This window comes from Myotis brandtii, unplaced genomic scaffold (assembly GCF_000412655.1).
Source record: "Myotis brandtii unplaced genomic scaffold, ASM41265v1 scaffold355, whole genome shotgun sequence".
In the NCBI taxonomy this organism is placed as follows: Eukaryota; Metazoa; Chordata; class Mammalia; order Chiroptera; family Vespertilionidae; genus Myotis; species Myotis brandtii.
The window spans coordinates 18,511-46,134 of NW_005363642.1; the positions used below are offsets into that span (position 1 = coordinate 18,511).

A 27,624-nucleotide genomic window follows, 5' to 3' on the forward strand; every position below is an offset into this window, starting at 1 on the left:
GCAAATTCAAACACCAATGACATATTTTTTTTTCCTCTTTCAAATTGATAACATTTAAAAGATTGATAATACCCAATGTCGGCAATTTGGGAGAGCAATCTGAATTGGGCCTATTAGAAAAAGACACGTAGATACTCCTCCCCTCAGCGAGCCCCTTTCCAGTTATCCTAGAGAAATGCCTGCAATGTGTGCAAAGAGGTCTTTACAAGGACAACTCTGGCAGCTCTCGGTTTGCAGTGGTCGGAAATAAAACAATCTAAGTGTCCATCATTAGAATAGCTACATAAATAATGCTTCTCTCATACCAGGAAGTACCCCTCTGTAGAAACTCAAGAAAGTACGGAGGCGAGGTCAATGTACTGAGGAGGATGGCATGTATTCTATAATCCCATTTATGTCCAACAGAACAAAATAAAACCGCATCAGCATTCAGGGTTCCCATGAAAAACAGCAGTTCTCAACCTGGAGCGACTGTGCACTGAGGAGACACTGGACAATGTTTGCGACACCCTGGGTGTCACCACGAAGGAGAGTGTGTGCGAGTGACTGGGTAGAAGCCAGGGATGCTGCTCAACATCCTACAATGCAAATGTGATCCCCACCACGAATAATTATCCAGCCCCAAATGCCAACTGTGCTGCAGCCGAGAAACCCTGGCCCAGAGATACATAACTGTCACCAAGCGGCTCCGGAGCCAAGCCTGGGCTGTACGCGCCTGGAGGCTTCAGTGGACACGTGCTGCTTGGGCCCACCTGACACCAGTGCCCCTTCTGCTGTGAGCTCATCCTCACTTTCCTCTCCCACTGACCTCTGCTTGGGGAGTAGGTATATGACCTGCAAGCACAGCGCTCGTCCGGACACAGTGATTAGTAGACAAGGGCATGGCCCATGTGAGAGAAAGGCCATGAGGATCCACCCCAGGGCTGCTGTCCACACCAAGAGAAACAGGGGCCTTTTCCACTGAGCAGCTGAGCGGAGGGGACATCCGCCGGAGCTGCCTGCAACGTCCTGCCTGCAGCCTGGCTGTGAACAGAGCCATCCCAGAGCGCCAAGCAGCTCTCTCCAAAGCTGGGGGACGGTCCTCATGCCACTGAGTTTCCATTAGGCAACCAATGAGGGTCCTTTTTTCTTATGCCAGTTTGACCCAGGTTTCTTTCTCCTTCACCCAAGAGGGTGCAGCGATGCATAAGCCTGGTGCAGAGATGCATAACAATAAAGCAGGTGTAGGTCAGAACAGGTGGTCAGCTACTCCCCACACTGCCTCTGTGTGAGGAGCCCTGGACTGGATGTGAACGAGGATCACATCACAGGAGCAGGCTGGGTCCTGCCAAAGAGATGCTGCATCCAGAGGGCCCTGCTTGTCCATGTATCCAGGACTGTGCAGATTCACTCGCTACACCAGCCCTTGGACCAAGACACAGCTCCCCGGGCAAACCTGCCCGCGGGGAACAGCACCAGGACAGTAAGCGGAGCACTGGGAGGAAACATCACCTCATTGCTCACGACTGAGCAGGGCTTCCTGACTGCGGAACCGCTGGTACTCGAGGCCAGGACACTGCTGGGCTGTCTGTGCGGCAGAGGATGTCAAGCAGCATCCCCTCCCTCATCCTCATCCCCATCCACCCCACCCCCTGCGCTGGGTCCTGTAAGAGACAAGGGACAAGTCTGGGCAGTTTACAAGGGCTGCTCCTTGTGATGAAAGGCAAGTGTCTCGGAGAAGGGACATCTGAACTGACTGAGCAGGAGACCCCAAAGTTTCAGAACCAAAATCGTTATCGGCGTGCGGAGAAACCCCCAGACACACAGAGAAAACCCCAGAAACCAGTGCAGATGACCAAGCCATGCCTGGAAACTCCAAGACCACAACCAGACAAAACAGGCCCCCTTTCCCTCCCTACCCACTCTACTTGGAAAACAATTTTTTGATTAAAAAATGATCGTCAATAAAAATATTCTACATCTGATTCGTGTTAGGAGTGAAGATCTGTTTTCTTGGCTGATCAGGTGAATTTGGGGGGCACTGGCATATGGCTTTAGAGCAGCGGTTGCCAACTGGTGGTCCGTGAGATCTGAAAGGTTGGTGACCCTGCTTTAGAGCAGCAGTTCTCAACCTTGGCTGCACATTAGAATCAACAGTCCCACCCATTCTACCTTATTATAAGTCCTCAAAGCCAGAACAGGGGACAAAAACCCCACAAAAGCACTAGCAGTGTACACCCCCTGTTCAGACGAGAGCCCTCTCGGGCCAGCACCATCCAGGTTCTGAAGATTGTAATGGAGCTCACCCAGCGAGGAGAGGCATTTACCCACCCATGCACAGGGCCGTTGTTTTTATACACAGAAATGAAATAATTATTATTCCTGTGCCACAGGCCTTGGGAAAACATTCATCACATAAACATAAATCATAATAGCTGACATTTGAACAGCTGCCTAATTGCTTGCAAACTGTTTCTACCTGCTGCCTCCCACAGCCTGAGGGTGAGCATCGGGTGAGCAGCACCTCCCTGTTCAGACGAGGAACCTCCGCTCGGAAGCACCAGCTCAGAGCTCCAGACCACAGCTCAGGTCATATGTGGCTGGGGGTCAAGATCAGTACTTGGTAAGACCACCTGCCTTGAACAGGTCTCCACGCTCAATTTTCCTTAAATCAAGTAGTCAATAACCGGGAATGTGGCTGTCCTTGCCACGACATCCCACCTAGCCCACTGCAGGATGACTGGATATAAGAGACAGACAGGCGAGCCAAAACATGCTTTCTAACTTCCACCTGCCGGTCTCCATTCTGTCCTCTGGAGGCCCTGGGAGACCAGCTAAAAACCCTACACTCGGGGTGGGGAGACCAGCAGTGACTCTGGCTCTGACGCCTTGGAGCTGCATGACCTTGGACAAGTTATTTACTGACCATTCTGAGCATTTCTTTCTCCACCTCTAAAATGGAAAGAATGTCTACAAAAGCTCAGGTCTACTGCAATAATGAAATGAAATAAGACACAGTACTTCAGCAGGTCAGTCACAAAACTCCTTGCTCCCCAAGATTTGGAGACCAGGAAACAAAATAACATTCAATAATAAGTAAAATTACTGACAAGCAGGAGACTGAAACAGAGTAATTGACGAGAAAGGACAGTAATTGACGAGAAAATAATGAACAACAGGTAGAACAATGGGACAAGGACACAAGTAGGCAATTTGCCAAATAAAAAATACAAATGACAGATTAAAGTACAGATGTTTGCTCAACCTCACAAATAATCAGGAAAATGCAAATTCAAACACCAATGACATATTTTTTTTTCCTCTTTCAAATTGATAACATTTAAAAGATTGATAATACCCAATGTCGGCAATTTGGGAGAGCAATCTGAATTGGGCCTATTAGAAAAAGACACGTAGATACTCCTCCCCTCAGCGAGCCCCTTTCCAGTTATCCTAGAGAAATGCCTGCAATGTGTGCAAAGAGGTCTCTACAAGGACAACTCTGGCAGCTCTCGGTTTGCAGTGGTCGGAAATAAAACAATCTAAGTGTCCATCATTAGAATAGCTACATAAATAATGCTTCTCTCATACCAGGAAGTACCCCTCTGTAGAAACTCAAGAAAGTACGGAGGCGAGGTCAATGTACTGAGGAGGATGGCATGTATTCTATAATCCCATTTATGTCCAACAGAACAAAATAAAACCGCATCAGCATTCAGGGTTCCCATGAAAAACAGCAGTTCTCAACCTGGAGCGACTGTGTGCTGAGCGGACACTGGACAATGTTTGCGACACCCTGGGTGTCACCACAAAGGAGAGTGTGTGCGAGTGATTGGGTAGAAGCCAGGGATGCTGCTCAACATCCTACAATGCAAATGTGATCCCCACCACGAATAATTATCCAGCCCCAAATGCCAACTGTGCTGTAGCGGAGGTACGAGGGAAGGGAAGGGGGAAAGGAGAAGAAGAGAAAAGAGGAAAGCAGAATGAAAGAGAGGAAAAGGCTAGAAAGGAGGGGGAGGAGGATGAGAAAATAAGAATCCTAGAGCAAAGAAGAAGAAAATGAGAAGACCCCTGCCCCCCTGATGAAAAGCAATAAAGTTCCTCCCATTTTAAGAACAAAAACATCATTGACCAATTATTAGTAACACTTGTTTCAAGTCTGCATGAGAACATTAACTGGTCAATAAAAAGCTGCAGGCAACTATCATTAGGAGTGACCAGGTAACAGTGCCAGGGACCCCCTTCCAGCACGCTGGGTCCTCTGCTGTCAAGCGACCCCCAAGGGCAGGCAGCTTGGGCTGCCAATCAGCATGCCAATTCAGGCTCCAAGAGAAAAAGCTGCCCCCCCCCCTTACCTAATCCCTCCACTTCCACTTCCCAAAAGCTCAAAGAAAGCCTGCAGTCCAACAAGAGAAAGACGAGTCCAAGAGCCATCTGATGAGTGAGGGCAGAAAACAGTCGCCCCCTACGGCCCACAGAACATCTCCTTCCAGGCAGGAGACCAATGGGCAGATACCGAGGGTTCCCGTTTCCTCTCTGAGGTGAGGATGGAGAATGGGCAGAAGAGAGAGGGAAAGGGGAGGAAGGAGAAGAAGGGTGGGAGGGCAAGAAGTGAGGGGGGGAGAGAGAAAGGAGACACAAAACAAAGAGAGAGAGAGAGAGGGGAGGGGAAGGGGAGGTAAGAGGGAGGGGAAGGGGGAAGGAGAAGAAAAGAGGAAAGCAGAATGAGAGAGAGGAAAAGGCTAGAAAGGAGGGGGAGGATGATGAGAAAAGAAGAATCCGAGAGCAAAGAAGAAGAAAATGAGAAGACCCCTGCCCCCACTCTGCTCTCCCAGTCCATCTTCCTGCCCAAGGTCCGGGAGGGAGGGCGCCACCTGCTGGCCCTCAGACACAGCCACACAGCGCAAAGGAAGCAAGTAAGGGGCCCTCTGGACTCTGAATGTGAGAGGTGTGCTGTGGGCATGGTCTGGCTCAACACATGAACCCAGAGCACTCTCATTGCAGACCAGCTGGGGAAAGGCAGCCGCCTTAAATGAGATGCTCTCCCAGTCCCTCTTCCTGCCCAAGGGCCCAGAGGGAGGGCACCACCTGCTGGCCCTCAGACACAGCCGGACAGTGTGAAGGAAGCAAGTAAGGGGCTCTCTGGACTCTGAATGTGAGAGGTGTGCTGCGGGGCATGGTCTGGCTCAACACTTGAACCCAGAGCACTCTCACTGCAGACCAGCTGGGGAAAGGCAGCCGCCTTAAATGAGATGCAGTGCAGAAACCAGTGCCCAGGGCTGTCTAATGGGGAACGGAGGCTCCAGCACTCAAGGCGGCCACTGGGCTGGCACTCTCCCCGGAGGGAGGGCCTGTGCTCCTGCTGATCTGAGCACCCACCACACGCAGGAGGGCTCAGCAAGTGTTGGATGAATGAATAAATGGCTGGGCTGGGGCCCCAAGCTCCTGGGCTTTCCTCTCCTGGCCTTGTGCTACATGGACTGGGGGGAAACGTTTAGAAACGCAGAGATACTCACTCCCTCACCAAGGCTCCCAGACAAGCTTCCCAGGAGTCTCCTGTCCTGTCCTTGCTCTGGCCAGAGCTCCTCCCCAGGGGAGATGTGAGGTTAATGGCCATCGCTTTCACTACCCCATATAACAATCCAACCACTCAGGTGTTTTAAACAAAGAAAAACTGGGCGTTTCCGGCCTGGGCTGGGCAGCAAGAAGGCCCATGTGGTACTTTACAGAATGTGCCATCTTTTCTCCGTGGGGACTGGATGGGGAGAAGAATCCATCTACCTGTCAGCCCTGACCAGGTCCCCGGCCACAGCCTATTTCATCCTCTGACGGAGCAAGACGATGTCCGGGGAGGCTGAGCACCGCACCCTTCCTGCGGCAGATGATGACAGGTAGGCCTGTCACTGGCAAAGGGAAGGTCTGATGGATGCAGACACTGGGCCTCCAACTGTGCAGCATCCCGAGACCAGACAGCAATCCTTCTGCGAGGAGACCTTCACAGCTGAACTAATTCTTCTTGATTTTTTTTAATTTTTATATTTTATGCAGGTGAGGGGGTAGAAGTGGCCACCTGACTTCCTGTAATTACAAGGCTCATTGAAACATGTCACACGGTGCTTGAGGCAGGTGTGACAGCCAAGGCTTCCAGAAGTAACTGCTGATGGCATTCCCATCAGGACTCCAAGACAGTCCTGCCGAGTTGGTGGGGAAGGCCTCTCGGCCATCACGGGGTCCCGCCTCCGCCCCCAGCCTACAGGCCAGTGCATGGTGCCTAGACGACCCAGAGCGGGCCTCCGACCTGCAGACGCTGGCATGCTTGCTGCCAGTCTGCGGGTCCTGCCTGGTTCTCTGCCCACACCACCCAAGGCAAGCAAGAGCTCTGCCAGCCTGGGGCCCAGACTGCCGGAGGTCTGCCGTCCTGGTGCCCTGCCACCTGGCGCTTCAGTCCCCTTCCCCCACCCCCACCTGTCTCCTCAGGCCAACAAAAACGCAAAGAATTCTCTCTTTAAAAAACAAAAACTTCAGGCTTTTGAAAAACAACAGTCAGGCAGGAAGATGTCTTTGTTGGGGCTTGTACTTTCCACAGAAATCTCCTGGCAGACAAGGTGACAGGAAAAGGCCAGCTGCCTCCGACGGGGACCTGGACAAGAGACTTACTGGGGGAAGGCACAGGTGACTACCTCCACCAAGCTAGTCCTCCTCAGGCCTCTGCTGCCCTAGTGGTGGAGGAGAGGGTGGGACACGACGACCATGCTGACGAGGGCTCTGAGCGGAGCTTCATGCACTGCTCTGAGGGACTCCCAAACACCCCTCTCACCTTCCCATGTCATCACCCACCTCCTGCCTCACTGGACTCCACCCTTAAAAACAGTATGTGAGGAAGGCAACTGCCAGGAGGCAGCTCTCACAGCCACAGCTCACTAAGAAGGGCGGGGTCATGGTGCCAGGCCCGAGGCTTGTCCAGCATTGGTGCCCCTTAAGGCCTGCTGCCCGCCCATAACTCAGAGGGAAGGGGGGATGAGGCTCTCTCTACTGCACTGCAGAGTAGCACCAACCCCTCCTTCTGCCTCAGAGGCGCCACTGTCCATTCCTCCCCCAACTTCCCCATCACAGGAGGGGCTAAGGGCGGGGCAGCAGGCCTGGAGCAGGGATCTTGGGCCTGGGCGCCTCGGAGACCATCTTATCAGACTGGAGGAGACAGGCCCACGGGGGAACTGGTTTGGCCAAGGTACCCAGAGGTGGGCAGGACTGCAGCCAGCGCTCTCGACTCTGCGAGGATAAAGGCATTATACTGTGATAGAAAAAGAAAGTTCCCCGTTTGGAAAATCAAGAAAAAGAGTAACAGAAAATAATAGTGACTTATACATCCAAGGGGAGGAAAACAGACTTCTCTTAGTTTGGTTTTGGCCTTCTGCCTCTATCAGGCTTTCCCGGAAGCCTCGCGCACCCCAAGAGCGGCTGTCCTCCTCAGAAGTGCTGAGGTGCCTGACTGTGTGGGTGGAACGTCCTGGAGGAAGGAGGAAGCAAGAACAGAGGCCAAGGCCCTGTGTTTTGCTTATTGTTCAGCCCTAAGCCAAGACTGGCTGGAACAAAACCCCCAAATCCACCCACAGCTGCCATCCCACCTGCCTTGCACACAACAGGTATGGCGGGAAGGACCAGATGCGAGTACGAAAGAATCACTTTGGCTTCAGAAGTGGTCCCTGTCCCCCCCAAATCTGGCAGGGACCTTCTAGGGCAGAGCTCCTCACAGGCATGCTCACTGCAGCAGGGCCCCGTTCTGCACCGGGCTCAGCCCCTTCCTCCTTCTCTACTGAATGAATTCCTCCCTCTCCGCAGAGCTACACACCAAGAAAGCATAAAGACAGAGCTGCAGGTAAACGAAAACGTGAGGGCCTGAGGGGTAAGCCACCTTAGAAGAGAAGATGAAAAGGAAGAGCCGAGAAACCCAAAGTGCAAAGAGCAAAAACATCACCAAAGTTCCAAACCACCCTCAGCCCACCTGGACCCTGTGGTCTGTGATTGACAGGAAAGCAATGGACATTCCCTGCATCACACGTGTGAACGCCCTGCGCCAGAACGCACCTGGGAGAGAGCAGCTCAGGCTCCAGGATTTCCCACTGGGTGAGGGAGACATCTCACACACAGTGGGTCTTCCTGGGGCACCGCCTCTCCTTCAGCCAAGTCCCCTCTGGCAAAGGGGACTTGTTCTAGAAGGAAAAGGCTTTGCTGAAACAAAGCAACCTCTTCACAAAGGAGACCTAATTACTTGTGCTGTGCAGATGGAACACTGCACAGCAGCCAGTGGTTCTAGGGGCTAAATTCAAAGGCTGATATTAGCCCCAAACCAAGGTCCATTCCTGCTGTACTCACAGTGAATGGCTCTCAAAGGGAAAGACAGAAGGGCTCAGACCAACTTAGTGGCTGTGATGTTTGCTTAAGAAAAAAACAGGCAGGTTGCTGTAAGGTCTAGCGGCCTTTGTAAACACTGCAGTAGGACACGAACACAGTGGACCTCAGACCTGTTTGGAAGTCAGGGCAGTCGGGAAATAACATCAAGTACAAAGGTAGAAACCAGGAACTAGTTGATTAACACGGATGTAACTATATCAGATAGAAGTGATGGAGAATCAAACCTAGAAGCACATCTGTGTTTGCACAGAGAGAGGAAGTGAGAACGAAATAAGCAAAACTAGTTAATAGATTGAGTCTTGTTCCTGACATTTTATTTGTTGCTGCTTAATCATTTTATCTCTGGCTAGTGTCTGCCAGCAGCCAAGCATTAGCAGGGGCTAGAAGTGTAGGAAATATTTGTGGATGAAAAACTTAAATTAGAAAGTTCTGGGTGTCAGTTTTACTTGTTCTGAAAATTGGTCAAGTGCTGCCATTTACTACTTTTAGGGCCAGAACATTCCTTGGCCCACCCCAGATCACAGGCGAGGAGCATGGGGCCTGTATTCAGAGGCGCAGACCTCTGTTAATACCTGGCTTGCGGTCCTGCAAAGGGACAGCACTTCTTGCCAAGTCTGGTTCAGACCTGCTCCTACAGATCATATTCCTCCGGCACTTACCAGTGCATTTCCCAAGTGCCCAGGCAGATCCTGGGCAGTCTCCTGCCATCGCTCAAACGAGAGGCTCTCGGGGCACGTCCCTGAGCCCTTCCAGGGCGGCGCTGGGATTGGCAGGGCTTCGGTGGCAATGTGTCTGCAGGGGACCCGGGGCCGTCCTACAGAAAGTGCCTGGCTCAGCCCCAGGTGTGCCCCTGGCCCACCGTCTCAGGGATGCAGGATCCTGGCCAGGTTGGGCCTGGCCCTTCAGAATGAAGCAACTGCCCCATCTCTTTCTTGGATTCTTAAAGAGCTAGACTCCATCCTCCCTCATTCACAGAATCTGCAAACTGATATCTTGCCAGAAAATGCTATTTGGACTGAAAAACATGTTATAGGATGAGATGCTTCTCTGTGCCTTTGTTTTCCCATCCATAAAATGGGGATAAGGGTTGTGTGAGGACTGAGTGAGCTATTTATTGTATGTAACTCACACAGACCAGTGAGAGGCAGCAGCTGCTGCTTCTTAGACATGTTACTATTATCACTGTGGGACAGCGGTTCTCAACCTGTGGGTCGCGACCCCTTTGGGGGTCAAACGACCCTTTCACAGGGGTCGCCTAAGACCATCCTGCATATCAGATATTTACATTACGATTCATAACAGTAGCAAAATTACAGTTATGAAGTAGCAACGAAAATAATTTTATGGTTGGGGGTCACAACATGAGGAACTGTATTTAAAGGGCCAGAAGGTTGAGAACCACTGCTGTAGGAGAAGGTCCGGAGTCATACTTGGCTCAGCTTTTGCTCTAGAGGTACCAAGGAGAAGCATCATCAGCTAAAAGGAGAAAACAATTGCATTCAAGAGGTGCTGCTTCCCCCATTCCAACAGCAAGAGAGGTTTCAGGGCCACGGTGAGGGCTGCAGCTGCCTGGGCGCTGGGAGCTGCCAGGCGGTGGCTGGATGAACTCTGGGCCGCACCCCCCTCCCCTGCACTGGCTGGACCCTGGGAAGCTCTCACAATAGTGCCTGGGGAGAGGGAGGCTGGACCGCCACTGTGACCGCTGTGGCAACAATCTCCCAGGCAACGGCATATCTGCTGTGTCCCTCTCATTTCATAACTGACTTTCAGAAGCTGAAACCTGCCACGGTGCTTCCTGGGGTGAGCTGGGGGGAAAGAATCCAAATGAAAGGTCAAGGACACCTCTCTGGGGAGGTCACGTTTTCATTTCACTCGGAATAAAAGCCATCGCTTCACTCTTCATCCTCAGGGCAACACCCGGCTTTCTGATGACCACCACTTGCAGGCAGAACTTGAAGGGAGTGTGTTTATTGGGGTTTGGGATACAAAGAGAAAGGAGGAGGAGATATTCAGAAATATGTCCTATCTAATCCCCTTTTTTAAGTCAGAGCTGAGAGCAATGTGGACACCCAGCTTCTCTGACACTTTGAGTGCTAGTGCTGCCCAGCTAAATGGGGAGCAAATGACTCCCAGGTGAGAGCGTCATTGAGAAATCATCGGTCCCTGAGGTTTTAGGTGAGACCTGTGTGCCCTGCTCATGCTCCCACCTCTGTGCCGCATGTCCACCACCAGACCTGCCCCGGAGCCCAAACACGCAATCATGTCTGAAGACCAGAGAGAAACTACGTGTCCACTGCGCCATGTAATCCTAATACAGGTAAGAGCGTTCCAAGGTAAGTAGTGTTACTATTTGCATTTCACAGACAGGAAAGCTGAGGTTTACTGAAGGCCACAAAATTGAAGCCAGAGTTTTATTTTCAAGTTCAGTGTCATTTTTTTTTTCACCGTCTCAGACTTTAGAGGAAATACCTTCATATCTGAGATGACTTCTTCAATGGGTCAATCCCCCACCAAGAAAAATGGCAACAAAACGCAAGGCTTTTCACAGAGCTCAGGGGAATAAAAACAAAACTCAGTGAACATTGTTGTGATACCAGAAGCCACAGAACCGGAAGCAGCTACAAGTCAGAGCTGAGAACAAAACAGTCCCAGGACAGGTGAACACTGGCGGCTGGACATTGGGATCCAGGGAGTCAGAGAAAGACAGAGAGAGGATAAGGAGGCAGGGCTGGAAGAGGCATCAGAAAATTAGAGAACAGATGGAAAACTGGGGTCCCAGTTGTTGAGGCAAAATTACCTCCAAAACAGATAAAAGTTCTAGGGCCCCAGACACTCAACTCCGAGCCAGTGGGTGGCCAGCTCTACCCCAAGGAGAGAGAGGAGACGTCTATAGTTTTTGTTTGTTGACCACCTGTTGCCCCTTCTTTGGAAAGAGTACCCAGGTTTACATGTGGGAGCCACATCTCCCCTCTCAGACACATTATCTACCCTAGCTCCAGTGCCAGTGGTGGTCACATAATCCAAACCTGGCCAATCACAGAAGCCAATCACCCAACCCCTAGGTGAAGGGATGGGCTTGAGATACAAGACAGACCCACGAGAAATGCTGGGGATGTGTCTGAGACCTCCCTGAGGCCAGAGTTGGCACTGCTGGGAGCCATCTCATCACCCCTCAGAGAGCAGCCTGAAAAGGGGCCTCATTAGAGGACCACAGGGGGTGGAGAGGGGCAGATTTCCGGACACATGCCAGGTGCCCCTGAGGCCAGAGCCACACCTGGCCTCCTCAGTTCCCACAGAAGCCACAGACGCCCCTTCCCTCACGCTGTCAGAGCCGAGGGCCCACAGCCACACTGAGAGGCTAACTGCGTGAGAAGCCACCTGGCCCCCTCCTGGATGGAGGACCAGTTCCTCGGGAGCTGCTGCTGAGTGCGATGTCTGCAGCTGTGGCCTCTCAGGACAGCACAGCACAGCACAACACGCTACTGCCAGGAAGCCGAGACCAGAGCAACAAACGAGACAGCTCTCCCCCAGCACTGCCTACCTGGCAGCCAGGAGCTTACCTGATACACATGGAATGCGTTCGCTGCTTTGCCCCGGAGAAACACGGATGGGATCCAGACGTTGATCAGCGCCCGGTTTGATCTGACCAAAGGAAAGACCGAAATGGGTCATTTAAATTTACAAAAATGGGGGAGGGGACTATCTTTTCCTCTAAGATGCATCATGGGCAAAAAATTTATGGCAATGTCTCTAACACTTAACGGTAAAGAATCAGTTTAAGTTGCATTACTTGGCCCCTGCAGATTATTTTTAAAAGTCAAATTAACCCTCACACCCTCACAAGATGGCTGCCTATGACCAGGTCAGGAGGGGGGTTAGTGAGGGACAACCAAATGACTGAACAAGCAGGCTGCGTGGGGCGACCAGGCTGGCAGGAGGGTTAGCGAAGGATGACCAAATGACTGAATAGCAGGCTGCGTGGGGCAACCAGGGTGACCAGGGCGGCAGGGGGGGCAGTTGGGAGCGACCAGGGCAGCAGGGGGGGGGCAGTTGGGGGTGACCAGGCCAGCGGGGTGGCAGTTAGGGATGATCAGGCCAGCACACAGAGGCAGTGGGGGCGATCAGGCTGGCAGCGGGGGCAGTTAGGGGCGACCAGGCAGGCAGGCGGGTGAGCGATTAGGACCCAGCAGTCCAGGATTGTGAGAGAGATGTCTGACTGCCGGCAGTTGGACATCCCCCAAGGGGTCCACTCCCCCCAACGTGCACGAATTTCGTGCACCGGGCCTCTAGAGATGTGGGCTCTCCCCAGATGACACCTTTTCTCAGAGGCTGAGCCTTCTTCCACACAGGCAAGTGAATGAGACAAGAGGGGGGTTCTGATGGCCTTAATCCAGGGCCCACTCCACTCTCTTTACCAGCCCAAGGGGATTATCAGTCCAAAAACCAAGACAACCTAATCAGAAATATTCAGTCTAAAGATCAACCAAATTCCTTTGGAGTTATCAGCAGAGGCACCAGACAGAAGTGAATCTAATAAAAAAATCAGAGCAATGCACTGAGCTGTTGTTCTTTCCAACAACCAGGGATTATAGATTCAAATTCCCACGGAGACACACAGTCAATGAAATGAATGGTGAGCCAGAGTCAGGTAATTGGGAGAAGTGTGGACTGTGGTTCACTGAGGAGCACTTGCCCTGTATGAAGGAGGAAGCTGCTGCTCAGCTCTGAATATGGCCTTGCAAGGATTTTCTTTTTTTAAAGAAAATAGAGAAATTTACATTTTTATGTGATATCTTTCAACTCTTAAATGTCAGCCAAAAAAAAATTGTTTTTCAATACTGAAGGGGAAACATAAAACAAAGCTGAAGGCCAGACTCGGGCGGCAGGCGAACAACGCTCCACCTCTACCAGAACCAAACCAGCCTGTGCGGACTTAAACAGTGATTTCTGTTTTCCCGTGTGGTCCTTCTGGGACTCAAGCCAAACCACAGAGTCCTATTTCTAAAGGGCCCTCATAAGCAGACGCAGTGGACTTACATTTCGAAATCTGACAAACTCTGATCTTCCGATGTTTGACTCAGATCTCCAGGCACCTGCCATCAGGAGAGAAGAGAGAGAACACATCGTGGTTACCATGGTTTGCATAATCACAATAGAACACTGTCTCTCATGCTCCCTGAGCATCCCCTGCTCACACGGAGGTGGAAAGGCAGGGCTGGGAAACAATGAGGTTCGGTGCAAGGATGCTAGAGATGATGTTACAGGAACAAAAATATGCCATGAGCGATCTCAATCATCTTTACAGAAAAAGGGCTGATCATCCTGCCGAGATAATCACAGGCACATAAAAGCATGCAATTTTGGAGCTATCAAGGCCTAGTTAAAATCTGAGATGCAAGATAGCAAATGCGCAGTAGAAAAAATTATCCATTGTTGCCAAGATGAACATCACACCACAGACACATCCAATGCATAAACACAAACAGCCCCTGCCTGCCTCCTGTGGCCCCATCATTTCCCTCATAACGTATCGAAACCCCAGGCAGCAGGACAGGGTCTTCTTTGACTCCGAGGCCCTGGGAGGACATGACTGAGTATGAGACGAGCCTGCCTGCGTGATGGCAGCTACCATGTAAAGCAGATGACACAATGGCCAGCACTGGTGGATGCTCAATAAATGGTGATGACATCATCACACCCAGGGATACATTTCCTATTGTGAACTGATCGAATCTGAACTGGTTAGAGCTTAAGAATGTGGATCAGTCTGGCTGGTGTGGCTCAGTAGTTGAGCGTCGACCTATGAACCAGAGAAGGTCATAGTTCAAATCCCAGTCAGGGCACTTTCCCTGGTTGCGAGCTTGACCCCCAGTGTGGGGTGTGCAGGAGGCAGCTGATGAATGATTTTCTCTCATCACTGATATTTCTATCTCTTTATCTCCCTCTCCTTTCCTCTCTCTGAAATCAATAAAAATATATATTTTTTAAAAAGAATGAGGATCAGAACTAAGAGGAACCAAGTGGAACAGAGAAGGGTGTGGGGTAATAAGGGAAAGAGAACTTTTACTTCACACTGCACACCTGTCAGAGATTTCATATTATATGGTAATCTACATTTCATATTCTACAGTCTGGGTAACAGTCCCAGGGGTGGGTTCCTCCCACCCCCTACTCTACAGATGGACTGAAGTTCAGGGAGGCCGTGGGAGTGCCCACAGTCACACATACTAGTATACAAACCGGATATGAGTCCAGGTCTGTCCAACGTCAAAGGCTTTTCTGCTACAAATTCCCCCAGAGGAAACACCAGCTAACAGGTGAAAGGAGAAGGTGAGATGTAGCCAGAAGTTCTACCCTTAGAGCATTCCGAAGGTCCCCCTTAAAGAAACAGTGGGTTCCCTTCAGAGGCAGAAGCCAGTGATTACGGAGCCTGTGATCTGAGGCCTCATGGCTCAGGATCCAATCCCAGCTCCCATTCTTCCTGACTGTAGGGTCATGAGCAAATCACCTAATTTCTCTGTGTCCCACTGACTTAATCTGTAAAATGGGTATAAGAGTAGTAATATTCATAGGTTACTCTGAGGACAAAGAGACTCAACACCTATAGAGTATGCAAAACAGTGCCTGGCAGGTAGAAAGGCCTCAATAACTGACTTGTGCACTATAATAATAATAGGACAATTATTGAGAAGTAGGAGCAGTATATTCTGTTATCCTTGACACTAGGCATGAATCTGTCCTGCCAGCCCAAGGGGTGTCTCTCACCTCACATATGGCAGCCCAGGCGGAGAGTGACCCAGCTGGAGCCCTCAGATGTGAGCTAAGCAGTTACTAGTAGACAGGGCTCCAGGCAGCAGACTTTGCTAAGAAGCTGCTTTTGAGAAATTCCTTCAAGCCCAACAAGGAGGAAACCTGCCAGGAAAGCCACTGGAAAACACTTCCATTTTCAAATGATCAGGAACTTGTGGGCTGGGGGTCGGGTGGCCTTGTTGTTCAGGCAACTGTCATTTTCATGTGGGTGGCTGGGAGGAGAGCTGGTATAATCTACTAGGGAAGCCAGAGGCTCCATGTCCCAAGATTCCCAAAACATCCACATCCTTTGCCCCAGAAATCTCACTCCAAGAGTTTATCTAGAAGAAACAACCAAAGACCAACATTCACATCAAAGATCATTCTCTTTCCATTGCTTAGACAAATGGGGAAAAAAGCAAACAACATGAAGGTCCAACCATAGAGGAATGATTCAAGAACATGTGGCATGTCCACATGAGATGGCCAAGCTAACAATGAGGTACACACACTCCCGAGGGTGCAAGCATAAAAGTAATTCCAGAAAAGTATATGAGCATAGTGACTGTGGCTATCATTGATAGTAGATTAAGAGTGGGGTTGGGGAGAAAAAAGGCATATTTTTCATTTATTATTTTTCTATAAGATTTAAAAAAAAGAATATATTTTGAATGAACTGCTTTTTAAAAAATTTAAACAGCCGTAACCGGTTTGGCTCAGTGGATAGAGCATCGGCCTGCAGACTGAAGGGTCCCGGGTTCGATTTCGGTCAAGGGCATGTACCTTGGTTGCGAGCACATCCCCAGTGGGAGATGTGCAGGAGGCAGATGATCGATGTTTCTCTCTCATCGATGTTTCTAACTCTCTATCTCTCTCCCTTCCTCTCTGTAAAAAATCAATAAAATATATTTTAAAAAAATTTAAACACACTTTTAAAGAAAATGATAGCATTCCATGTGCTGTTTTGAAAAGAGCTCTGAGACAGATGATCGAGTGACAGCAAAAGCAGGGGTGGTCGGTGGGTCTTACACACTACCATGTGCAAAAACGAAGAATTAAGACTATCAAGTTGCATTTGGTTGTTTGGGGTTTGTTTTTTGCATCAAGAAGCTGTAGCAGTGAAATTTAAGACACCAAAGGGGCACCTGTGGGCTGGGGGTGGAGGTCCAGGAAGCTGGTGTACAGCATTGGGAGTGAGACTGTCTACCAAATAGCCTTTTATATCGTTTGAATTTTGAAATAACATACTGCCACCCCAAGATTTAAATTAAAAAGTATAATCCCACCAATAGAGTGCTTTTGATCAATTTTTAATGGCACAGAAAAAAGCTCCTGCTCTCTGCTTAATAAAAAGCTGCTATGGACTGCAAATGCCCTGTGATTCCCAAAATAACTCACAATGCATGTGTGCCGACAAAGTCAGAATGAAAGAGACCTGAAAGATGACAGTGGGAGCTGGCTGAGAGGTCAGATGAATTTGATTATATATTTGAACTTTTCTGTACTTTCCACAATGAGGATGCATTAATTGTGTGGCCACAATCAGATATACCTTCTGTATTAATTTAAGTGTGCATCGTAAATTATATTTTTTCCAACTCCTTCCCCCAATGCATTTGCTAGAATGCAGAAAGCCAGATGGAAGAGACTTTGCCTTCAAACTCCTTGATGCATCAGGAGTGGAAAAGGGCAAAGGAAGGCTCTGAAGGCTCACCCCTTCCAGGCACTCTCTGCCCTTGACGGAGGGGGGCCAATGGGAACGGCTAGGACTCTTAAGCCTTCTCTGGTGGGGCTTTAGGTGGCTCTCGGCCTCTCATGTCCTCCGAGCTTCCCCTCAGCACCTCGTCTCTCCTGGCATAATGAGAGGATCGGATGGAGAACACAGATGGGAGGAGGGACTGTGAAGACACTGGCTGCACCACCGTGCCCTTCTCTGCCTGGAAATGCTGTCTACCCGGCTGGGTACTGGCCATCATCTGGGTTTACAGTAATCGTCCAGGAAGCTGGTTATATTTCAGTGTGGAGCTGAGGGTACTTTATCAGAAACATAACTTTCTACTGATACTGGCCACCAACATCCTTCATGGCCTCCTAAAGCCCCAGGAACCAGGAGCACAGCTCTGGGAGGCAGCCCTCTCTCTGATTTGCTCTCCCCATGGGGCATAATAAGTGATTGGCAGCTCAGCTGTCATTATTCACTTCTCCTTGACCCCGCAGAGATGGGAGCTCACCGTCTGGCCTCGGGAAGCCACGTGGCAGAACGTGGGTGCGGGGAAGGCAGGGCCCCTGCTGGGAGTAGAGCAGCCAGGAATCCTGGGTTCTCAATACCCATGGAGAATCAGCGTCTGGGCTGCTTCAGCCACAAGCTTCCACAAAACCCTGGCTCGATTCCCTAGGCTGCTTGGGAGCTGGGGGCAGGGACAGGTCAGCTGACAGCAGCCACCTCACAATGCAGGCGTGGGACAGGGACAGGGGTCATCCTGACACTCTGACGGGGGAGTTCTCAAACTGGGAAGAGGGTACAAATACTAGAGATTCTGCCACAAAGAATGACAAGTGTGCTAAATAAATGTTTATGTAAAAAGGGAGAGGGGGGCAAAGGATGAAAGTAAGAAGGGAGAGGGAGGGAGGGGAAGGAAGGAAGGGCTGAAAGAGAATCAGCCAATTGCCAAAACCATGGGGAAACTATACGTCTCCCTTTGGCAGAATCAGGACCCAGGCAGGTGCCCTCACCTCCTGTCCTGAGAGACCTGCAGACACAGCAACGCCACAGTCCCCATGGCTTCCTGCTTTACGCAGAGCTTTCCCACAACGACCCTCCTCACACCCTCCTCCTCACGGCCCTGTGGGGAGAGACGTCGCCCCATGTCACAGGTGAGGATGAGAGTGGTTGGTGTGAATAAAGTGAAGATGGCATGAGCCCAACCCAAACCTCCCAGCCCGTGGTTCCTGGGCAGCCTCAGCCTCAGTGACTCCAGGTGGAGAAGCCCACCAATCCCATCTGAGACCCAGAGGACAGCAGCGCCAACCGTCACATGAACAAGTGTCCCATCTTGCATGTCCAGCTCAATAGAGCCCCAGGTGACTGTAGCCCCAGCCGACACCTTATGATGTAGCATAACCACCCAGCTGAGCCCAGTCAACCCAAATTATCATGAGAAGAAAATGGATGTGTTTTTTAAGTCACTGAGTTTTGGGGTGGTTTGACATATAGCAATAGATAGCCCAAAAAGTAACTTGTCCGAGGTCATTCAACTAGTCAGTGACAGAGGTGGGCTCCCAATGCTTGTGGTCCGGCTCCAGAGTCTGCACTTCGCACACTGAGCTGCGCTGCCTCCCACTAGGAAGCCCCATGTTCTGTACCTGCACCTGCACACTAGGAAGCCCCCATCTATTCGTCTGCACCTGCACACTAGGAAGCCCCTGTCTCTGCATCTGCACCTGCACACTAGGAAGCCCCGTGCTCTGTACCTGCACCTGCACACTAGGAAGCCCCCGTCTCTGTACCTGCACCTGCACACTAGGAAGCCCCGTGCTCTGTACCTGCACCTGCACACTAGGAAGCCCCGTGCTCTGTACCTGCACCTGCACAGTAGGAAGCCCCGTGCTCTGTACCTGCACCTGCACCCTAGGAAGCCCCCGTCTCTGCATATGCGCCCTAGGAAGCTCAGAGACGGAGTTATCCAGATCCTACCGCAGAGCCTCGGCTGGTGTCGAGGGCCCAGCGCTCAGGAGCATATGTGTACAGTGTACAAGTGGGTCTCACAGCCTTTCTCACAGCCTGTCTTCTTTGTCACCAGAGTGACTTTGATAGGCACCAGGCCTGGAGGCCAAGGTGCAGACCTGGCCCAGTCCAAAGTGGCTGGTTTCCCCTTGGAAGCCCGGCTCCTTCTCCGTCTCTAAATACACAGGTCACCCTCCAGGCTCTGAGCTGAATCTGAGGGAACAAACGGAAGCTCAGACGTTTTGAATTCTAATCCAGGCTCCCACTGGTAGTCAGAGAAGTCACCCGGCTTCAGTAAACCTTGATTTCCTCCTCGCCTACCCCATGACAACCAGCCTCTGACTGTCCTACTAGACAGAGTAACAAAGATGGTGGGGGACGAGGGACCAACATGTGTCAAACACAATGTGCCAAGTATTCACACACTGAATCCTCAGATACTATGAAGCAAGTATGATCGCAAGTCACAGGCCCCTCCCCTCTGACCCCAGCCGCTCTGTATGGCTGGCTCCTCTCTCATCTTCCCAGTCCCAGCGTGCTCTGTACCTGCACCTGCACACTAGGAAGCCCCGTGCTCTGTACCTGCACCTGCACACTAGGAAGCCCCCGTGCTCTGTACCTGCACCTGCACACTAGGAAGCCCCGTGTTCTGCATCTGCACATGCACACGAGGAAGCCCCGTGCTCTGTACCTGCACCTGCATACTAGGAAGTCCCCGTGCTCTGTACCTGCACCTGCACCTGCACCTGCACCCTAGGAACCCCCGTGGTCTGCATCTGCACCCTAGGAAGCTCAGAGACAGAGTTATCCAGATCCTACCGCAGAGCCTCGGCTGGTTTCGAGGGCTCAGCGCTCAGGAGCAGATGTGTACAGTGTACAAGTGGGTCTCACAGCCTTTCTCACAGCCTGTCTTCTTTGTCACCAGAGTGACTTTGATAGGCACCAGGCCTGGAGGCCAAGGTGCAGACCTGGCCCAGTCCAAAGTGGCTGGTTTCCCCTTGGAAGCCCGGCTCCTTCTCCGTCTCTAAATACACAGGTCACCCTCCAGGCTCTGAGCTGAATCTGAGGGAACAAACGGAAGCTCAGACGTTTTGAATTCTAATCCAGGCTCCCACTGGTAGTCAGAGAAGTCACCCGGCTTCAGTAAACCTTGATTTCCTCCTCGCCTACCCCATGACAACCAGCCTCTGACTGTCCTACTAGACAGAGTAACAAAGATGGTGGGGGACGAGGGACCAACATGTGTCAAACACCTACAATGTACCAAAGTATTCGCACATTGAATCCTCAGATACTATGAAGTCTGCACCTGCACACGAGGAAGCCCCGTGCTCTATACATGCACCTGCACACTAGGAAGCCCCGTGCTCTGTACCTGCACCTGCATACTAGGAAGTCCCCGTGCTCTGTACCTGCACCTGCACCTGCACCTGCACCCTAGGAACCCCCGTGGTCTGCATCTGCACCCTAGGAAGCTCAGAGACAGAGTTATCCAGATCCTACCGCAGAGCCTCGGCTGGTTTCGAGGGCTCAGCGCTCAGGAGCAGATGTGTACAGTGTACAAGTGGGTCTCACAGCCTTTCTCACAGCCTGTCTTCTTTGTCACCAGAGTGACTTTGATAGGCACCAGGCCTGGAGGCCAAGGTGCAGACCTGGCCCAGTCCAAAGTGGCTGGTTTCCCCTTGGAAGCCCGGCTCCTTCTCCGTCTCTAAATACACAGGTCACCCTCCAGGCTCTGAGCTGAATCTGAGGGAACAAACGGAAGCTCAGACGTTTTGAATTCTAATCCAGGCTCCCACTGGTAGTCAGAGAAGTCACCCGGCTTCAGTAAACCTTGATTTCCTCCTCGCCTACCCCATGACAACCAGCCTCTGACTGTCCTACTAGACAGAGTAACAAAGATGGTGGGGGACGAGGGACCAACATGTGTCAAACACCTACAAATGTGCCAAGTATTCACACACTGAATCCTCAGATACTATGAAGCAAGTATGATCGCAAGTCACAGGCCCCTCCCCTCTGACCCCAGCCGCTCTGTATGGCTGGCTCCTCTCTCATCTTCCCAGTCCCAGCTGAAACTGAATTCCTGAGATGCCTTCCCTGACCAACAAAACTAAACACTGCCACCTTCATGGCTCACGTAGTTCAGCTGGCAACGACTCCATTCCGGTTTATCTGCACATTGCTCCTCCTGGGAACTCCCACGTCTGTTCTCACCATGACACATGCCATCCTTGCCTAGCACTGGCACACCATGGGCACGGAATGAGCATGTGCGGCTGGTTAAAGGAACGAATATAAAATGGAAGCTGTTTCCACACTGAAATGCCAATCCACTCGTAAACTGCTTTGTAGCACATCCCCAATCTCCATGCATGATGAGGATACATTAGTTTGGAGATCAGAAGAACCAGAGAAAGTGACACGTAGTCCCTCTTCTAATTACAGGGCTGCCTGTTCAAAGGAAAGGCAACAGGCAGACATGACAGCAGCAAACCTTTGTCCCCGTCATGAAATCACACCCGCAACCTATGTTTCCAGAGGCACTTTCTCACTCATCCCTTTTCAAACGGCCTTCCCTTAAGCAATTAGCTCTCATTTTGCACTGCCAAAAACTATCTCCCATCCCGCCAACACCCCTGCTTTCTCATCTCATGTTTCAATAAGGAGTGAACTGTGAATGGCATGGCTCTGCCATCCAGCGTGGCTGCTGTGAGCATCAAGTGGCCTGGGCTTCCCTTGCCTCCAGAGGCGGCCGGCCTGGGTCTGGACCACTTCCAGGGCTCCATATGTTTGTTCATTTGTGCTTTTGTTTTACAGATGTACAATTAGAGGTATCGGAGCCACATGGGGTTTGAAAATCAGCTGAGATCTAAGACTTTCTGCTGGGCGTAAAGAACTGGCAAATAGGAGTTTTAAAGTTTTTTATTCTACCTCTGGGCAGCCCCGGAAGCCTGCACAAACACAGACTATCACACCTCTGTGAATTTGTCTTCATGTCAAGACTGAGAGTCTTGAGAACAATATTCTCAGAGCTCAAGACGTATCAGGGACATACTGATCGCTGAAAGAATGTTCCCAGTGGATGGATAGACAGATACAAAGATGTACAAATAAACAGGTGGGTCAATGAATGGTAGGAGAACCGGGGAGGAGAGGGAAGGAATGTGAGAAAATTATCTAATTTACTAAGATGGACATCTCATTTCTTTCCAGGTAACCAAGATACACAGACAACATATGGACAAAGACACCTATACAAGGGCATTTACTGCAACACCATTCGTGGCAATAACAGCCTGAAACAACTAATGAAATGGTTACATAAGATATTGCTCCAGCGAGAGCCAGCCTGCACAACTACTAAAGGGAGAGCACAGATCTCTGCTAACTGGGGATGATCTCTAAGGTTTATTGTCAAATGACAAAAGCCAGACACAAAACAGCATGTCGGGCGAGCTCCTATTTTCCTGAAGCAGCTGGGAGGTGGGTACCCATGTGATTGGATGTGCAGTTATCATTTCTAGAAACACAGAAACTGCCAACTGTGATGCTGTGAGCAAAGGACAGTGAGCAGCAAGGCACAGGGGCAAGAGGAAGATTTATTTTTTACTGAAAAACTTTATACCTTCTACATTTTTACTACGTCCATGAGCTGTTACCCTTGACATTTTAAATTAAAAGAAGAAGTGTTATGTCTAAGACAGGGAAAAACACCCAGTGACTGCCTCTGAGAGAGGTGTGGGGACAGTCGGGCAGGGACCATTCTGGGATGAGGGCAACGTTCTACACCTTGAGAGGAATGTGGGCCACACAGGCTTGTGCCCTCATCAACACCCAGTGACCACACAACTAAAACATGTACAAACATGTATATAAATGTTATCTCAAACAACGAAAAAACTACAAACAAAAATATTAAACTCCAGAATGCACACTTTAGTATTTTGGACAAAATGAAAACTAAAATGTGCAGCTTATTTTGCATCAGAAAAACAAGATGATGTGATGGGCGCATGAGGGGGCGGGGGAGAGGGAGGATAACGCAGGTGCCGGCCAATGTTAGTGGCAGCACCCAGGGGGTGGGCGCACGGTGCCCACGTGAAGGCCTTCCATAGACCTATTTCAAATTTTTCCAGATAAAATGGTGGGAAAATGTTTTGATCAAGCATGCAGAAAATAACTGAATTGTCTCTCTAGTCTCTGCACAGAAAATGCATTATAATATCAGTGTCCTATTACGGGGCTAGCAGAGCACAGCCTCTGTACTTAAGGTTATCAGCCTTAAATGTGGGGGAAGTAGTGGAGATGTGTCAGATGGTTAATTAATAAAACTGTCATGTTTATCTGGATTCTGAGATATTGGAGGTACTTATCAGCTCTTTGAAAGTGACGCTGTGTTGTGATTTCTTTCCCCGTTCTAAGTAAGTGCTTCCGTTTTGTAGAAAAGGCCTGGCATGGGACTTGGGCCAGCAGGGCCTGAGCTCGGACGGGGCTGTGTGGCCTAGAACAAGCCGCCACTCTTCTCTGGGCCCGTCCTCCTGTGAAGCAGCCCCTGTGGGGTTGCTGCGAGGACCATCCCCTGCCCAGCGCCTGGCGGAAACAGCTGCTTGCTGAGTGGCAGCTGCTCTCATTATCTGTGGACAGAGTGCAAGGGTGTTGGACAGAACAGACTGGCTTGGGGGCCCCGCAGCCCTCACCCATGAGTGGGGGCCCTGCTCCATTCCCCACATGCAGGTGCTTACTCACAGGCTCGCACCGAGCGACAGGGTGGCCTCAGAGAATGGAGACAAAGCCAGGCTCACAAACCATTCAATCCCCCAGGAGAGATGACTTTAAGTGCCCGATCCACGCAATTATTTCATGTTACAGTGGGAAAGTCTGCAGAGAGGAGCTGGGATAACAGGGGGCTGCCAGGGGATAAGGGAACGCGGCTGGGAGGGAAGGTGGCTGGGCTGAGGCTGGAGCATGGGGAAAACAGCCTGTCCCTCTCCTCTGCTCAAATCGAGGGGAGCCACTGAAGGGAATTCTGCAGGGAGAGACGGGCCAGCTCACATTTCAGTAAGCCACCAGGAGCCAGGCAAGGGGGACAAGCCAGGAGGTTGCCACACACACACACACACACACACACACACACACACAGGCTGCCAGGGGATAAGGGAACACACACACACACACACACACACACACACACACACACACACCATCTAGACTATGCACACGAGATAATATGCCAACCTCTCTGCCCATCACCTTTCATCAACAAATTTTTAAAAGCTTACTTGTAAGAAAAGTACTAATTAACAACTGTCTACAGTTTCACCAGGCTTAAGTTGCTAATATAAAGTTATTCTTAAGTTATGAATTTTCAGCCAATCTCTAGTGAAAGACTTGGGCCTATAACGATGAGTTGGGAGCATTTAACTAATCCACACCTGCTCTGCCACAGGTGAGGAAACCAAGGCCTGAGGATGAAGTAACAACCTCACAGTGGTCGGGTCTCCTGGCTGCAGACTTCTACTGCCTCTCGCCACATGGGGGGAGGGGGTTTCTCACCTGCTCCTGACAGACCCGCAGGGACAATAGTACCTACCCATGGGCTTAGTGCCCTGTCCCCTCTATGCCCGGCTTCAACAAGTTCTGGCTCTACTTTGACCCTTTACCCATACTGAGTTTCCAAAGAAGAGCTCCTCTTAAAGAAAGGGTTACACAAGCATGATTTATTTAAAGGGGGGAAAAGTTTAGAAAACACTAAGCTGCCTCATTCACTCTCATTTCACTCTTAAGTCCCATAGAATAACTGGAGAAACTGAGGCACAGAGCAACCAAAAGATGCCAAAGAAAAGCAGAGCTGTGCAAACTCTAGAATCCAAACCCGCTCTCACTAGTACTGTGGTGTAACTATAGAGTAAATGTAGGGTTTCCTTCAAAACATTGCACACGCACCTGGAACTGTCACTTAGAAGTCAGCAGGGAGCAGTGTGTAAGAGCATTAAGGTATCAAAGATGTTTAGGCAGTGGTCTGAGGAGCCTGTTATTACAGACAGCAGTGGCTGGGTTATCTGGGCTGATCTGCGGGAAACTTCAGACTGCAAGGACAACAAAGGTATCACCATGTCCATCACCTCAAATGCTGTCTTCTTGCAAACAGAACACCCTCGTGAGCTTCCAAGGGCATATGCGTCACTGGGAAAACCCTCCAGGGCAGAGACTGTGGCTCATTCACTTTTGCACTGCCAGTCCCTGAACCCAGTCCCTCCCCGTATTTCCCTATCAGGGGCGGTAACTACAGATTCAGTTCCCAAGTATGACACATCAAGGTTCGCTTCCTGCCGCTGGTGTGGCTAAGCCCACTCCAGGTTCCTTCCTTACACCGTTCCCCACATATGCACCTCTCACGGTTTCCAAGGCACCCCCACTTGGTAAAGCCTTTTGACCCTCACATCCCCTCACAGAGGGAGCTGAACGCTGCCACTGCACTGTGTGTGGTGTCTATCACAGCACCGCCCATGTGCATGGAGACATAGGCTTACTTCCTACTCCCTCCAGGGCTGCAGGCTCACTGGGCCCAGGCTGTGCCCTAACTCACCTCGGAATGCAACAGGGTAATAATCCATGATAACATTTATCTTTCTACAGAAACATCTGGAAGGGTAAGCACCCAAAACTTCAGGATGGTTATCTCTGGGGTCGGGAATAGAATTGAGGGTGATGACCAAAGGGATTTTAGCATCTGCATGTTGGCATTGAGAATGTATTCATGTATGACTTGTGCCTTTCAAACATGTTTTTAATAGCAGCTATAGTCAATTAAATGGTGGCCGCCAAATGGCTATGTCCATATCTCAAGTTCCAAAACCTATAAATGTGACTTATTTGAAATAACAATTTTTGCAGATGTACTTAAGGATCTCGAGATGAGATCATCCTGAATTATCCAGATGGGCCCTAAATCCAAAGAAAAGTGTCCAGAGAAGAGAGACACACAGAGAGAAAAGGCATGTGAAGACAGAGACAGAAATTGGAATGATGTGGCCACAAGCCAAGGAATGCCAGGTGCCACCAGAAGCTAGAAGAGGTAAGGAAGGATCCTCCTGGAGCCTCCAGATGGAGCATGGCCCTCCCAACCCCTTGATTTCAGAGTTCTAGCCTCCAGACTGTTAGAGAGCAAGTGTGTGTTGTTTTGCTACATTTTTTGGCCTCTTACTTGGTGCCAGGCCATGTTACACATTTTAGGTACATCATCATCCTAATGGGTTCATCATCTTCCTTTTACAGATGGGGAAACTGAGATTCAGAGAGTTGATGTAACTTGCTCAAGTTCAGTCAGGCATGGAATCAGGCAGTGTGGGGGCCAAGTCCATACAGGGCTATAACACCATCTCAAAAGAGCATGGCTTTCCAGTTACGGGTCTGGGCTTGCACTCTGCTTGGCTGAGCTCACTTTTCTCAGTTATGAAGTGGGAAATATTACCTCCCTGCCACGCTTATTACATATTAGATGAAAGAATGAAAAATGGCAGCCGGTGCACTACATCCCAGTGACTGACACAGAGGAGGTGCTTGGTGTCTTCTGAAGGGACGAGTAAAGGAGGGTCGGCATGTTATTCCTCGGTAGGGATGGTCAAAAGGCTGGGGCAGGGGGTGGTCCAAGGAATGCTCCTCCAGGAGGAACACAATGACTAGAGCAGCGGTTCTCAACCTGTGGGTCGCGACCCCTTTAGGGGTCGAAAGACCCTTTCACAGGGGTCACCTAAGACCATATGTTGGCATTGAGAATGTATTCATGTATGACTTGTGCCTTTCAAACATGTTTTTAATAGCAGCTATAGTCAATTAAATGGTGGCCGCCAAATGGCTATGTCCATATCTCAAGTTCCAAAACCTATAAATGTGACTTATTTGAAATAACAATTTTTGCAGATGTACTTAAGGATCTCGAGATGAGATCATCCTGAATTATCCAGATGGGCCCTAAATCCAAAGAAAAGTGTCCAGAGAAGAGAGACACACAGAGAGAAAAGGCATGTGAAGACAGAGACAGAAATTGGAATGATGTGGCCACAAGCCAAGGAATGCCAGGTGCCACCAGAAGCTAGAAGAGGTAAGGAAGGATCCTCCTGGAGCCTCCAGATGGAGCATGGCCCTCCCAACCCCTTGATTTCAGAGTTCTAGCCTCCAGACTGTTAGAGAGCAAGTGTGTGTTGTTTTGCTACATTTTTTGGCCTCTTACTTGGTGCCAGGCCATGTTACACATTTTAGGTACATCATCATCCTAATGGGTTCATCATCTTCATTTTACAGATGGGGAAACTGAGATTCAGAGAGTCAGACGTGGCATCAGGCAGTGTGGGGGCCAAGTCCATACAGGGCTATGACACCATCTCAAAAGAGCATGGCTTTCCAGTTACGGAGGTCTGGGCTTGCACTCTGCTTGGCTGAGCTCACTTTTCTCAGTTATGAAGTGGGAAATATTACCTCCCTGCCACGCTTATTACATATTAGATGAAAGAATGAAAAATGGCAGCCGGTGCACTACATCCCAGTGACTGACACAGAGGAGGTGCTTGGTGTCTTCTGAAGGGACGAGTAAAGGAGGGTCGGCATGTTATTCCTCGGTAGGGATGGTCAAAAGGCTGGGGCAGGGGGTGGTCCAAGGAATGCTCCTCCAGGAGGAACACAATGACTAGAGCAGCGGTTCTCAACCTGTGGGTCGC

At 50.3% G+C, this 27,624-nt stretch overlaps 1 protein-coding gene and 1 long non-coding RNA gene across 2 annotated transcripts in view; one reads left to right on the plus strand and one right to left on the minus strand.

The window, feature by feature from the left end:
• Nucleotides 1-4,772, plus strand: part of LOC106727049 — a 14,321-nt gene extending 9,549 nt beyond the window's left edge. Inside the window, exon 3 of the long non-coding RNA XR_001363195.1 lies at nt 4,751-4,772. This is a non-coding gene — a long non-coding RNA (uncharacterized LOC106727049). The remainder of the gene's footprint in view (nt 1-4,750) is intronic.
• Nucleotides 4,773-7,101: 2,329 nt separating this feature from the next.
• Nucleotides 7,102-27,624, minus strand: part of SNX29 (sorting nexin 29) — a 353,151-nt gene continuing 332,628 nt past the window's right edge. The window contains exons 20-22 of the mRNA XM_014544165.1: nt 13,432-13,487; nt 11,955-12,036; nt 7,102-7,251 (exon numbers count right to left, since the gene is read on the minus strand). Of these exons, the coding sequence (XP_014399651.1) occupies nt 7,102-7,251; nt 11,955-12,036; nt 13,432-13,487 (288 nt within the window). The remainder of the gene's footprint in view (nt 7,252-11,954; nt 12,037-13,431; nt 13,488-27,624) is intronic.